Source organism: Syngnathus floridae, chromosome 8 (genome assembly GCF_059516105.1).
Source record: "Syngnathus floridae isolate MCC-2025c chromosome 8, RoL_Sflo_1.0, whole genome shotgun sequence".
Classification (NCBI taxonomy): Eukaryota; Metazoa; Chordata; class Actinopteri; order Syngnathiformes; family Syngnathidae; genus Syngnathus; species Syngnathus floridae.
The window spans coordinates 4121232-4135779 of NC_142420.1; the positions used below are offsets into that span (position 1 = coordinate 4121232).

A 14548-nucleotide genomic window follows, 5' to 3' on the forward strand; every position below is an offset into this window, starting at 1 on the left:
ATTCAAACACATATCCTTCCTTTGAGGGGCTTTTAAGCTGTGTGTGGGCCCCACACATGCATAGGCCGCTCCATAGAGGGCCACATTGGGCCTTTTCAATTTTCAATGCAAGGAATATAGAATAAGCGCTTTGATTGATGATGTACATTTTGGATGTTTCTCCTCCAGGTTCTGCTGCACAATCACACAACTGCTTTGTCCTCAAGTGGATAAGAATTAAAGGTGAGAATCACTTTGAATGAATATGTCAGTTGGAAAATACATACAGACAATCAGTGTCATAGTAATGTGACAGATGCAAGTATTGCCTTCCGTACTGATATTTATTAATGCTTTTTGTATTATTTTTTTTATATCGTAAATTGAATTTTAAACATCAAGGTTCAAGACAGTCATTACCCCCCATTTTCATATCTTTTAAATACATGTACAAATGGCACCATGCACCTCAACAAAAGAGACACATCACTAATATTTTAAAAAAGTAATAATAACATTTTTAAAAAAGACATGCGAGGGATTTTTTTTTTTCTCAAAAAACTGAACATTTCACATTACACAGCCTATTCAAGTCAGTCTTTTTACAGGACAAAAAATTCTCTTAATAAAAAAAAAATCAGCAAATTAAATTTGAAAAAATATATAACAAAAGTTACAAAAATATCAGCAGGGTACTACCACAAAAACTGGTATTATTATCATCATTATTTCTTTGGTGCTTCTGTAATTTCAGTACAACATTGAAACCAGCAAATAAATTACAATGTACAAAAAAAAAGACAAATATATTCTTCTAGAGTAGCAATAAAAACTACAACATTCACAAACATAAGTACACTCACATATGTACAATTCCAACCAAGTCTGTCAGTGTATTTTTTAGGGTCCCCGGGGACTTTTGTTGTTGCATAAAATATAGACTTAAATACCTCTTAAATAATACAAAAAAAAAACATCCAAAACACAGCGATAACCCTTGAGACGTATTTTGTTGTTATCAAAATAATAATAAAATATATATATTTTTTGTTTTGTTTTGTAGGCAGATGATAGCTCATAAAATTAAAAAAAACAAATTGTGTTTCCAGGATAAATCTGGGGTGAGAAATCAGCGGCTAATGGGCTGTTTTTGATACGTGAGATCATTTCCATGCAGTTTATAAAATGTCAGGACAATAATGAATAATGAACATTAGTTTGATCATATTTTTCCATAAATTTTGAATGGCCCTTGAGGAGTTCAATTATAAAAGGGCAATGATGAATGAAATTGTTGACCCAACCCTGCACTAAATGGACGGCAGGACACTTGTTGCTGGAATCGGAATTATTAGCTCTAATTTGCATATTAAAACCCAAAAGTGTTACTTTGAAGGAAGCTGGTTTTGGAACTGCATCCGCTTTGATTGAGTGCTTTTTTTTCTATTTTGTGTCCCGTCCCCAGGGATGGTAATTATAGCATCGTCCTGGGGTCTGAGTCTCTAAACGAGTCCTCATCTTCAGACTCTGAGGTGGGCACATCACTGGAGGGGGAGTGCAGGCTGTGTTGCTGCTGGTGTTGCTGGTGTTGGTGGTGCACCCCCCCTCCGCTGCCTTGACACACGTACCACTCGTTCAGGTTGGTCACCTGCGGGGAGAGGCTTGCGGAGCGGTTCCGCTGCGGGGAGAGGGGCTCCCCGAGCGGATTGCTGGTGGCGGAGGAGGGGATGTATGTGGTCGTGTTGTTGGTAGGTGGCGGGGAGCTCTTGCAATGCACCTTCATGTGTTTGCGCAGGGAGCTTGGGTGCGTGTAGGACTTGTCGCACCCGCGGACCTTGCAGTAGTAGGGCTTATCGGACGTGTGCACGTGCGAGTGCTTCTTCCGGTCGCTGCTGTTGGCGAACTTCCGGTCGCAGCCTTCAAACTCGCACTTGAAGGGCTTCTCACCTTAATGACAACAGACACAATCAGAGAACTTTTGAGAGCAACATCTTGAACGCACGAACGCACCCACCCCTTAACCCCCTCCTCACATGTGCAATGTATGTTTTACAGCGTGAACACGTGTAACATGCCTTAAGGCCTCGTGGTTACATGTGTGAGGAGGAGGAGTTGAGTTGTTTTATGAAGCTTGGAGTGCTGCATGCATACTTAGAAACACATGCGCTGCATACTACAGCTTGCACATGCGCATTGCCACTAAAAAAAAAAATGTTTCGATTTTTAACATTGATAATTAACCCCCAAAAAACTTTTTATGGGTTCTAAAGCGTTTCAGGCAGATTTTTTTTTTAAACTTAAAAACATGCTTTCAGGTTCTGTTTATTATTCAACAGACCTTCAAAGTCGCCTGCGGTGGCAAAACTATATCGACCCACACGTCGAGCAGTGCGAAAAATTGCATTAAAACAAATGATGCGCAAATGTTTTTGTTTAATGTTTAGGGGTAATGATTCATTTTTCGTCCTGTTTGTCTTAAGTTTGAATCAATTTCCTAGTTCCGATTCAAATAGAGCGTACTTTTTGCTTCTGGTGCGCGTAATTACGCGCGTCCACACCAGTAATTTCACATACCGATCATGTTTTCCCCCGACTTAAGAGTGGATTTACTGACCTGTGTGTGTCCTCTTGTGGATCTTCAAGTTCTCCGAGCGGGCAAACACTTTCCCGCAGCCCGGGAATGGGCACGGGAAGGGCTTCTCTCCGGTGTGCACTCGGATGTGGTTGATGAGTTTGTACTTGGCCTTGAACGCCTTCCCCTCCCGCGGGCACTCCTCCCAGAAGCAGACGTGCGAGCTCTGCTCCGGCCCGCCGACGTGCTCCACCGTGACGTGGTTGACCAGCTCGTGCATGGTGCTGTAGGTCTTGGAGCAGGGCTTCTTAGCACTCTGCAGCTCCGGCTCGACCCACTTGCAGATGAGCTCTTGCTTGATGGGCTGTCGCATGTAGCGCAGGAAGGCCCCCGCGGGCCCGTGGGCTGCGTTCACGTTGTTGTAGCCGTGCAGGGCGGAGGCTCCGTAGTGATCCTGCCGGGCCCCGAAGTGATCCGACCTACCGTAGAGGTCCCCCGGTAGACCCAGGCGCATCTGCCCATTGAGTGCGTGGTGGTGTGGGTGCGAGCCCGGGGACGCTTGCTCGTGGAGCCCCGAGAAGAGCGAGTGGGCCCCGCTGTCCGCGTGGCCGTACGCACCTGTTGGGGAGATGAACACGCCGTGGTGGTGATGGGGGGAGGCGGAGGACTGGTCGCCGAGAGCGTGCATGGCGGAGGCTGAGAGTTCTCTCCTGAGGATCAAGTCCCTGCTGCTCGAGTATCCCGGGTGGTGGTGGTGGTGGGCCACAGGGAAGCCCACGGTAGTCTGAGCCGGAGCGAAGGAGGCTGCGGTCGCCGCCGCCGCAGCAGCCGCCGCCGCCGCGGTCTGGGCTTCGTGGTGGCTCTGGATGTGCTGCGAGGGGCTGAGCTTGAGAGCACTGGTTTGTGCCATGTGCTCCGGTCCGAATGGAGTGAGTGCCACGCCGGGGTCGTTGGCCAGCTCCCCAGGGTGGAGGTGGGCATGGTGGGAGAGAGGGTGATGCCCCCCTAGCCCCGGGAAGCCTGTCATGTTCTGGTGAGGAAGGACTTGAGTGGCTGCCAAATCCGCTAATCTTAACGCGGGGTTCCTCTTGCTCAAAGGGGCTTCCATGACTACTCCATGCGCGCGCCCTCATGCACCACGCATGGAAATATGGATATAAGGGGCTCTAGAAGTTCTTTTGTCCGGCGTCTAACTCTGCTTTTTTTTCCCCCCCTTTACTCTGTCCTCGAGCGATGGGCAGAACACACAACAGTTGGAGCACGCAGTGGGGGGACCCGCTTTAGAAATGCCACCGCGGGTATTGGACGGATTTGGGTGAGTGGCAGCCCGGCGGACGAGGCGATTGGCTGAAGTTCAGCCGAGGGGCCCAGCGGGGGTCCTCCCCCCACCCCACTCCTCCTCCTCCACACGCCCTCCACGCCGCACTACTAAAAGTTGGGTCTTGCAAAGTTGCAGGTTGCACTCGGGTTTGGTTGCGATCACGTCCGAAAGCCTCTTGGAAGCTTCTGCTCTCGGCTACGAGATAATACTAAACCGCTGGCGCAGGACGCAAAGCGCAATAATGTTTTTTTTTTTTTTTGGGGGGGGTAATTTACACTGCCCACAGATTTATCAATACGGTTTACACACTTTAGACATAGTTTGTATGAACGTTACACTAATTAACTGCCTAATTAAATGTTGAACATGTTCTTCCATTGTATGCGAATTTAGGCTTGTCCCATCAGGGGTCGCCACAGCAAGTCTCTCGCGTGATTTGTTTGGCACAGTTTTTACGTCCGACGTCCTTCCTAACACAACCCACTTATTTTGTTGAATGCATGTTTTTACCCGCACTTGAAGCGGCAGTGCAGGTAATGGACTTTGGCCGGGAATCGAACCCGCACCACTTACGAAAGGACGCACCCTCCTGTTTACGCGAAGCGCAGAACTGTAAATTGTAGGCTACACATTTTTTTTAATTCCACGTCATCCTTATGGGTCTATTTTTATTTTTCCATTAATCCTTTTATTTTTAATAGCATAATGCATAGAAATTATTACCTTTAGTCTTTTTATTGGTGCACTGTCCAAGACATACTAAGCATCAATATCATTTCAACTCCAAATCCGTGCGCGCGCGCGCGTGCGTTTCCCCCTGTCAATTGCTATTTACCATCAACTTGGAGTGTAACCAGCACACGCATATAGTCCTTGCGTTGCACCAGCCAACTGAGCTGAAGTTCACAGACGGATCACACACGCACGCACTTTGATTTGTTCCCCGTTTGACAGCCGGCAGAGGATCTGTCACTCAAATGTCTTCATTGGCATCTATGACATGTTTGTTGCGCTGAATTAAACAGGAGCTATTGTCCAAAGTAACCACTATGTGTATTTTACGAAAAGATGTGCGTGTCGAGGAGTACACAATTCACTTGGAAGAAGTAAATAATAATAATAAGTATTAATAATAATAATAAGTATTATTATTATTATAATGAAATACTTTTCTGTGAAGTCAACATTCCTTTAAAAGAGCCCCACATGCACACATAGAAAAACACGAATTTCTCATCACAAATTGTTTTTTTCCATATGCATGGAATTATAGTTCATTTACGAACAGAAAGTGTGAGTGTGTCTGCAAAACATTTTTATCGTATTTGTCATTTATAGTTCAAAGCAGTCTTTTTCTGGGGCTGCAACGTTTGGTCATAATGGTACCTATATGCATAATCAATATTTGCATGCAATTAATGTCAGTACAATTTGGAGTCACCTAGATTTGGTATAAATTCATTTTTAATGCTCAAATTTGGTACGAGTTTGTCAATGAGAAATTTTAGAAGCGTTGTGTCGGGGTTGCAAAGCATACTAAAGATCGGGAAGCAACTGAAAAGCAAAGCATTATACGCCCCCCTCATCCCTCATGAAATATTAATCATAAAAATACATTAACAATTTAAATTGAATTGCCTGTATTAAAATCTGATTCCTCATTTATTCACAAGACTAATTTATATTGCCATATACATATCGTGTGAGCAACAAACATGATGGCTCATAAGGGGTACTATCGGAGTGTGGTGGGGATATCTTGCACCCCCTACCCTCTGCCCCCCCCCCCCCAAAAAAAAGAAAAACAAAAGTCTCTTTGTGACAAACAGGCTCATTTTACAGCAAGGAGTCAAGAGGGCAGCATATGTGGTCTTAAGGGGGTCAGAGTTCAAACATCCATGAAACCACAAGGTCACGTCAAGCCCACCAGTCACCTTCCCGGCGTGGCAACATATTGATATTGTCACATAGTATTAGAAGACCCTTGGGGCCGAAAGTGGGAGGAGGTGGTTGCCTCCTTCATAATGTGTGATTTATCATTTTCAAACCTGTTGGAATGCGACATTCCAAACTAACCCTTGCAATTCTCTCCCACTTTTTTTTTTTATTCATTCCCCCCCCCCCAACCCCCCACCCACCCCCCCACACACACACTTTATCCCATCCATGCAGGTCAAGCCAGGCAAGGGAAAGAAAGAAGTTCTTCTATAAGGGATCGGCGGACCTGACTTTGAACTTGGATCAGCTCCTCCGTTTCCCGCCGTGCTGCCTGAAATGGACTCAAGAAGGAGGAGAAGACGAAGAATGCCCCAAATGCTGAGGCGGCACACTGGAGGCCGTGCGATGGGGAGAAACGGCATAACAAATGCCTAAAGTTTATTTTCGACGAGTGAACGGAGCAGCCGGAGGCACGAAAACGTAAGTTAACTTCCTTACTGAGCTTTCCAAGTGACAAGAAAAAAGGTCTGTTTGTATGCTAGAGGTGGAATGATGCCAAATAGTGATCCCCGAGCCCCGTTTTGAATATTTTTGCTGTGTGGATTTTACTGGCAACTGACGTAGTATGCTGAGATGCTCGAATCGCTTTTATTAGCTTCACATGCCATTTCTGCTTTATAAAATACTTTGAGATCCACTCGAATTGTATAAAAGCATATGTTACACTCTGAGACTATGTGAGTTAAATGTTCTGAGGGCTTTTAGAGGTTTTATTTGCTTTCGGAATTGAATTGAAGGCCGAATCTAATTCTCATGCAGCTTGTAAAAAAGACCCACGAGCCATACTTTGCCCACCCCTCTGTGATTTTTTTTTGGTTCCCAAATAAGGTGCTTGACCTCACTGGTGGTTTGTTTTTAAGGGTTGTTCAAAGCATCCAACACGACATGTCACCTCCATTATAGTGTGTGTGTGTGTGTTGTGTGGGGGGTGTCAATGTGAGAAATAGTGGAACATGTAGGGGCAAAAAAAAAAGAGCAAACAAACAAGCAGTAAGAGGCTGTGTTGTGTGGTTCAGTGGTTGCGGTCACTCACAACCACTGGAGTCTTTAAACGGTATTTTGATTTTATTTATTTTTTTAAGCAAACTGGATGCCAATTGATTTTGCACATAAATTATCGGCATGCATATCAACCCAACATAGCTAATTAGGCACTAGTTGCTTATATGATGGGAAGGGGAGGTATTTAATCCTTTATTTAAAAAAAGTTTAGAATCAGAAGTTCAGAAGTCATCCGTTGTTTTAATTTTTCCAGATTTTTTTCAAATATATTTGTTGCATGCCTTTAAATTTGACTGCATCATTGCAACATAATACGAAGAAATACAATCCTTTATTGTGACCTTTATTTTCTTTACAACACAGTCCCATTGCACCCTTTATTCCTGACATTGTCGTGACATATATTGACAGATTGGTAAATTAATTAATAAGCAACATCAGGTTAAGGTTTTATTTACAATATAGTCAAAATGCATCAGAACCCATTGTTGAGGGATGGATAAAAGATGTAATCCCTTATTTTCATTGTTAACATTATTTCCATACAATGGCCCGGTGTCACACTTAATATTTAATCCTTATATTGTAATAGCGTAAATGCAGTCATACAAAAAATAAACACTCATATTTTTAGTATGACTGTAGATGCAGTAATTATGATTATATTTACAGTGTTGCCTAGCAGCCAAAATGCATCTTTTCTTTTTCACTCTTTTATTGTGTGCATTCAAAAAAATCCTGCATACCCAACTTTATACAAAAACTAATTGCATTGTATTTAATAGCAGTGTAATTAATAAATAAATAAATACACTTCTTAGTGTTATCGTAACATGGACACATAATCGGCATTTGCCTGTTGCTCACCATTCTATTCATTGACTAGGGACGCAGCCAATGAGATGCAGTAGGTGTAATATACTACATGTATTAGATGTGTAATACATGTGTCATTTGCTGCATATAACTACTCCCTTGTCAGTATATAATATGCATTAACAACTTAAAACGAGCAATTTGTAGTTATCATTTATTTTCAATATGCTGTAGTCACCGTGCATTCCAACATTTGAGTCACAGTGATGGGAGAAAAAAGGGTAAATGAATTAGACTTTTTTTCCCATTCATTTGCTCCTGTTTTCTCTTTGCAATTATTTTACCATTTTAAAGACTTTTTTTACTGTATCTCGCATGCGTAAAACATGGACTCGTCCCACTTTTCGTTTTATGTTCATAATAAGAAACAGCAACATTCAAGTTTCCACGAAAGATGCCGATGCAATGTATAAAAACACGCACCTCCTTTCTCTCTTTTACCCTACTGCCTTTCGCGAGCCCTCTTCTAAAAAAAAAAAAAAAGTAGGCGGTAATTATTAGCGAAACAACGCCGCGTTACCTGCCATTGGAGGGCCACCTGGGATTGATGAGGCGCGGCGGCCAATGAGGCTGCGAGGAGCCCGTCAAGTGGCCCCAGTTAAAGGGGGCGTTAGAGGAGGAAGGGCCAGTACGCGGAGGAGCTTTTGGGACCCTCGGCGTGAGAAGAGACCCCGAGAGCGAACGAGACGCAGCGCGCACACCAAGCGAGTCGAGCGTGCGAGCAAGAAAGAGAGAGTAAGAGAGAGAGATAATTTTGTTTACGTTTATACTACTTTGATGACAAGGAAGAATTAGGACGCCCAAGAAGAGGCCGTTCCATTTGGATTTTTTTGCATCTTCATTAAACTTAAGCAGAAGTGAGTGTTTTGTTTGTTTGGTTGTTTGTTTTTGCGTGGAGCGCACCAGTCAGCTATGTGGTTTCCCACGCCGAGTGCGTGACAGTATCAGCTCTCTGTCGCTTCCTTCCGAACAATTCCGTGCGTAATTTGGCGAGAGTGAGTTTAGCCCGTAGGCAAGGCGCCATGCTGCTGGACGCAGGCCACCAGTTCCCGGGTCTGGGCTCGTTCGCCCGCCACCACCCAGCGGCCGGAGACATGCAGGAGCGAGACCTGAGCCTGGCCCAGAACACGTTCGTGGACTCAGCCCATATGGGCGCCTTCAAACTCAACCACGAGCTCTCCCCGCCGGGCCAGAGCTCCGCCTTCAGCAGCCAAGCGCCCGGCTACCCGGCGGCGGCTTTGGGCGCGCACGCCGCCCACGTCACGTCGTACGCGGGCTCCCCGTTCAACTCCACCCGGGACTTTCTGTTTCGCAGCCGCGGCTTCGGTGAGAGTTCCCCGGCCGGAGGTCAGCATGCGCTCTTCGGCCCCGCGGCGGGCTCCCTGCACCCCACGCACCACCCTGCGGACACGCCGCAGGGCCACATCTTGTTCCCGGGCATCCACGAGCAACACGGGTCCCACGCGTCAGGCAACGTGCTCAATGGGCAGATGCGGCTCGGCTTAGCGGGGGAAGTGTTCGGCCGATCCGAGCAGTACCACCAGGTGTCCAGCCCCCGGGCCGACGCGTACTCGGCGGCGCAGCTGCACAACCAGTACGGTTCCATGAACGTGAACATGGCCGCGCATCACCACCACCATCACCACCACCACCCGGGCGCCTTCTTCCGCTACATGCGGCAGCAGTGCATCAAGCAGGAGCTCATCTGCAAGTGGATCGAACCAGAGCAATTGAGCAACCCGAAGAAGTGCTGCAACAAGACGTTCAGCACCATGCACGAGTTGGTCACGCACGTATCCGTGGAGCACGTCGGCGGGCCGGAGCAGACCAACCACATCTGCTTCTGGGAGGAGTGCCCGCGGGAGAGCAAGCCCTTCAAAGCCAAGTATAAGCTGGTCAACCACATCAGGGTGCACACGGGCGAGAAGCCCTTCCCGTGCCCCTTCCCCGGCTGCGGCAAAGTCTTTGCGCGCTCCGAGAACCTCAAGATCCACAAGCGCACGCACACAGGTAATGTGAAACACCTCGCCGCCCTTTGCTTACTCTTTTTGTGTTCTTAAACGCATTAGTGGGCGCATGCTTGCCGTAAATAGGCGTGTTATGTTGAATCCAGTCATTAAAATAAAATCGTGTTCTCGGACAGAGAGGAAGTCATTCAGCCTCACTGATTTTACTTTCTTTACTTACAGCGGGGTCCTTAGTTGTATCTATTCAACTGTGGTTTCATGCATTTAATTAACACATCGAATAAATGATCGTGTACATAGTTAGGGGTCAATAAGAGAAGAGGTGAATTAGTCATATAGAGCGTGGGCCCGTTGGTTAGGCACAGCTTCTATTTATTCCGTGTGTACATGTGGAATTATTGCCCACTCAGCAAGTTTTGTGTTGATAACTTGAAATAATTAAAATACAAAAAAAACGCCCGCCCCCCATAACTTTAAAAAAAAAAAACATTTTAAATAACATAGGTGGTTTTAAGCGTCTTTTCTGCGTGTTTTGAACATCGACTGATTTTTTTTTAGGTATTTTCCCCCTGCCTAAATCAATTTCTTTTTACATTATGTAATTTAAACACTTTGTTTATTAACCCATATGTTTTAATCTCGTAATTACTCATGTCTTGATTTTAGTTTTGCAGTACATAAAAAAGTATACATAATAACAAGCTACTTTTTCCACTACTAGTTTGTATTGCGTTTGGATAACATTTTTTGACAGTGTGTCTTTGTGTCGTAATGTGCGAGACAGGCCGTTCGGAGCCTTTTCACAATGCCCACCTATCTTCTTGGGAGATGCATGATGAGTGCCGTGAAAAAGGCCAGGTGCTAATTAGATTTTTATTGTCTCCCGAACAAATGGTGCGCCTTCTGTGGGCCTTCTGACTATGGCCCTGTGCGCCCCCCTCAACAACCCTCCCCTAAATCAATATGCGCATTATTTAGGCAAAGCAAGCTAACCCCCATTCAGCTTTGCATATGCTGGAAGAGCGCAGTTATTTTTGTTATTGATGCGCTACTTTTTCCTTTTCACTTGATATGCATTTTCAGCCTGAGGCATTTTCTACATGCTCCTGGCTGCATTTATTTATTTGATTTTCAACGAATTCTTGTACAGGAGAGAAACCTTTCCAGTGCGAGTTTGAAGGCTGCGACAGGAGGTTTGCCAACAGCAGCGACCGAAAGAAGCACATGCACGTGCACACGTCAGACAAGCCCTACCTGTGCAAGATGTGCGACAAATCCTACACGCACCCCAGCTCCCTACGAAAGCACATGAAGGTAAAAAGAAATCCATGCAGTAACAATTTAATAAATGTGACCAAATAGCAACTTGTCTAACTTTGTAAAAAGATTTTAAACACCAAATGTTATTAAAATGTTGCCGTTCCCCTATTGTGTATCAGTTTGCACAACATCCAGTCAGCTTCCATTTTGCTCTAGAATCCCCTTTTCATGATATAAATATTTTAAATAAAATATGCCAAATTCTGAGTGTAAACATGAGGAAATTTCATAATCTTAGCGGACAATGCTCCTTACTGCACAGCATTTAATGAAATGCACTTTATGTAATACAAGTGTAATAACCATGTAACAAGAGTTCAATACATGAGAAATTACACTTATGGCACAAAAATGAAATGCCTGATCTATCCCCTTTTCAGTGTACAAGAAGCTATATATGCCAACTTAAAACATATGAACTTCCTATTGTATACACAAATAAATACATAATTAATTAAATAAGTAAATACTGAATGGCGACAGTCTTGCTTACTCTACAGCATCTTGTGGATTGCGTTACATCTAATGTAATGGATGTTTAATAAGTAATAAACTGCAATAAATGTGAAATTACATGATAGCCACTTTACATTGTTTTGCAAATTAAATGCATGCTATTTTCTCCACTGTATAAGCATTTATATAAGATGCCACATTTCAAAGCAACACTTTAGGGATAACCATTTTAGGAAAAAAAATCTGAAACAAAATCATTGTGGTGGGGGTTCCTCACTGAAAAGCCTCGAATGAAAATGTTAGACACATGGATGTAATAAAGTATAACAATGTGGTAACTTTTAAAACAATATATTTTCCTCTTGCAGGTGCATGAGTCATCCCCATCCGCTTCTGACTCCTCGCCAGCAGCCAGCTCGGGCTACGAGTCCTCCACCCCGCCGGGCTTGGTGTCGCCCACCACCGAGACCCAAAGCAACACCACACTGTCTCCGTCCTCGGTCGTGCACAGCAGCACCAGCCACAGCGGCCTCTCGTCCAATTTCAGTGAATGGTATGTGTAGGAACCCCCACAAATCAACACACACACACACACTCAATTCACAGCACTGGACCCTCCCTAAAAGGAGATTGGGACACACATTATTTTATGATCTTTTTTGTCCTTCAACACAACAGAGGGAAATATGTATAATAGATTCATATTGTAAATAGTGGACACTTTGGTTGTGCTAGATTTGTTTTTTTCGGTGTCTAGATGTTTCTTCAATGGTAGCTATCGCTCTAACTGGACTCCTAGTGCACATAATCCAATAACAATTTTACTCCATATTATGATTCTAAACAGGCAAATTGATTGTACTATAATATAAACTTTTAAACGCCTATGAACTGAAAAGCGTGCCAAAGTTGAACACACGGTCACATCACGTTTATCATGCTTGTGAATGTACATTTTTCGTTGGTTTCTTTTTTAAAGAAAAAAGTTTGCGGGCTTAACTTGTGCCGTTTTTTTGTGTGTGTGCGCTCTACAAATCGTGACAAGCAAACATGCTATATGTGGAAGGACTGTTGATGAAAAATGAAACTTTGTGTTGTTTTTCCTGTAACTCCTTCCTGTTTTGTGTGTGGGTGAATGTGTATGCGTGAGTGTAAATAGCCAACTGCCATATTTATCCATTTGTAATTAAATTATGGTATTTACTTGCTACAGATGAAACAGTATTTATAAAAAGAATGTTTCCTTTTGTTTTGGACTATAAATATGTAAAATTTAAGAGCTTAAAAACTCAAGAGGCAGTTGTTTTTCGTCGTGCTTTTTTTTTTCCTGAAAAAAGTTTTAAGAAGTGTTTTCATCCTGACTGTGATAAAACATTTGACTCCATATAAATATAATAAAAAAAAATTGTTGCAAGTGCTAATATTTTTCCCTTGTGCGTCCTTCTTATGTGTTGTTACTAGCGTCATGCTATTTGCAACCGGGCCTCGATCAACATTTGACAGGGTATAAAACTTTTGAAAACATACAAGATGTCCTCACATCTTAGCAAGTAAAACAGCATATACAGCTTGTGTGATCAGACATACTGATAACATAAGCTGTATGTTCTTTAGTAACGTAAACAAAAAGGTCATTTTTGCAGGTCACAGAAGACCACGTCGTACATAAACTATTGGTGCTTGGTCTGAATTACAGCACATATAATATTTCCTTTAATAATTCTGCACAAAAAAAATCATCAAATAACCAGCTTTTGCCTCGAACTTGACTCAAGGTCCAATTTGAGGCTATACTGCTGTTGCGTAACTTCCGGTCACTGCTCAGTTTTTCTATCTGTACAAAATGTGTCCTTCAGCAATGAAATAACATGACAGAGATTTTGTAGCCTTGGACTTGACTTGTAAGGTTCAACTGTACTTTGAGTCTGGAGAAGCTCGTTGGACGCACACAGCGTTCTGTTTTCAGTGTGTGATCGTGGCTGGTCGACAAGCTGACTGTTTTTAGACTTGAACTTGGATGTTGGTCTCTGCATGCATATTTGTATATACTCATCGGGAATCTCATCAACTGACCAAATGTTCTGTGTAATTTTATATAGCCCCATAAAATATTGAAAATTCCCCGAATATTTCCTTAAATATCACAATTTAGACCACTTTTCAGCAAGTGAAATATTATTTTTTATATGAAATGGAGGCAGGCTTGGGGTTTTGTGATGTCTTGTGGTTAGTTTGCTCTTGGGTTTCGAACTCGTTTATTCCTGGAGTTCCCAGATGCTGTCTTGTCTGAGTTCCTGACAAATGTTTGACGTTTGAGCTTGAACTATGGTCACTTGTTGCTCATATGCAACATGTGTAAGGACAGTACTGTCTCAACTATCTTTTTTTTTTTTAATGCAAATTTCATTTAGATTGCAAAAGTATGGAGAGGGGTGAGGCACATCTGAAAAGCGGATGTTGATGTAGACGTGAGTGGCATCACATTGGGTTTCTATATAATAAGCAAGTGGCCCACTGACCTCCGAGGAGGAAGGAGCCACAAGCAGTAGGGAGGGAAGTGGGGAAAGGTCACTTATGCTCAGTGGGTCCACATGCCGCTCGGTTCCTGTTTGGCTCCTGCTGGGCTCCTATCGATCCACATTTGAAGGGAAGAGCTTCTTCTTCTTCTCTTTTCTTCTCTCCATTAGAGCTACTTTCTTACACATACACTTGATTAAACAAGCATGTTTGGGTGTTTAGAAGTCATTTTATGTTCATGTGGCTTGAGTTTGAAACTGGTGTCATTGATATTCCACATGCATGTTGACCTAACGGTAAAGCTGCTTTGAAAGACAACTGCAAGTGATCATCTTAAGACGTTGCACAATTTGATTTTTTTTTAAACTATTTTTAATTTGCAAAAGTAAGTAAAGTTTCAGTTTTTAATAGTCACTCTTGACTCAAGTTACAATGCTGCGACAGTATATTGTGCGTGTGCACATGCGTGTGCGCAATAGTTCGGGGTTCTCTCTCTCTCTCTCTCTCTCTCTCTCTCTCTCTCTCTCTCTCTCTCTCTCT

At 43.6% G+C, this 14548-nt stretch overlaps 3 protein-coding genes across 3 annotated transcripts in view; 2 read left to right on the forward strand and 1 right to left on the reverse strand.

The window, feature by feature from the left end:
- The window catches only part of clybl (citrate lyase beta like), a 97758-nt gene that overhangs the window by 54335 nt on the left and 28875 nt on the right, over window positions 1-14548 (forward strand). The window contains exons 10-11 of the mRNA XM_088382159.1: window positions 169-222; window positions 6045-6290. The gene's annotated coding sequence lies outside the window, so the exon portion shown is untranslated. The remainder of the gene's footprint in view (window positions 1-168; window positions 223-6044; window positions 6291-14548) is intronic.
- Window positions 305-3768, reverse strand: zic5 (Zic family zinc finger 5). Its single transcript, XM_088382156.1, has 2 exons — window positions 2594-3768; window positions 305-1926 (listed from the first exon to the last, which is right to left on the reverse strand). The coding sequence occupies exons 1-2, from the start codon at window positions 3657-3659 to the stop codon at window positions 1454-1456; spliced, it is 1539 nt and encodes a 512-aa protein (XP_088238282.1). The 5' UTR covers window positions 3660-3768; the 3' UTR covers window positions 305-1453.
- On the forward strand, window positions 6285-12912 carry zic2a (zic family member 2 (odd-paired homolog, Drosophila), a). Its single transcript, XM_088382157.1, has 3 exons — window positions 6285-9758; window positions 10866-11029; window positions 11860-12912. The coding sequence occupies exons 1-3, from the start codon at window positions 8771-8773 to the stop codon at window positions 12052-12054; spliced, it is 1347 nt and encodes a 448-aa protein (XP_088238283.1). The 5' UTR covers window positions 6285-8770; the 3' UTR covers window positions 12055-12912.

Excerpts from the sequence above, each read along its gene's own strand:
- zic2a (XM_088382157.1), top strand. The coding sequence starts at position 8,771 with ATGCTGCTGGACGCAGGCCACCAGTTCCCGGGTCTGGGCTCGTTCGCC. Across the intron at positions 9,759-10,865 it reads CCACAAGCGCACGCACACAG|GAGAGAAACCTTTCCAGTGC; the intron begins GTAATGTGAAAC and ends ATTCTTGTACAG. Across the intron at positions 11,030-11,859 it reads CCCTACGAAAGCACATGAAG|GTGCATGAGTCATCCCCATC; the intron begins GTAAAAAGAAAT and ends TTCCTCTTGCAG.
- zic5 (XM_088382156.1), bottom strand. The coding sequence starts at position 3,659 with ATGGAAGCCCCTTTGAGCAAGAGGAACCCCGCGTTAAGATTAGCGGAT. Across the intron at positions 1,927-2,593 it reads CCACAAGAGGACACACACAG|GTGAGAAGCCCTTCAAGTGC; the intron begins GTCAGTAAATCC and ends GTTGTCATTAAG.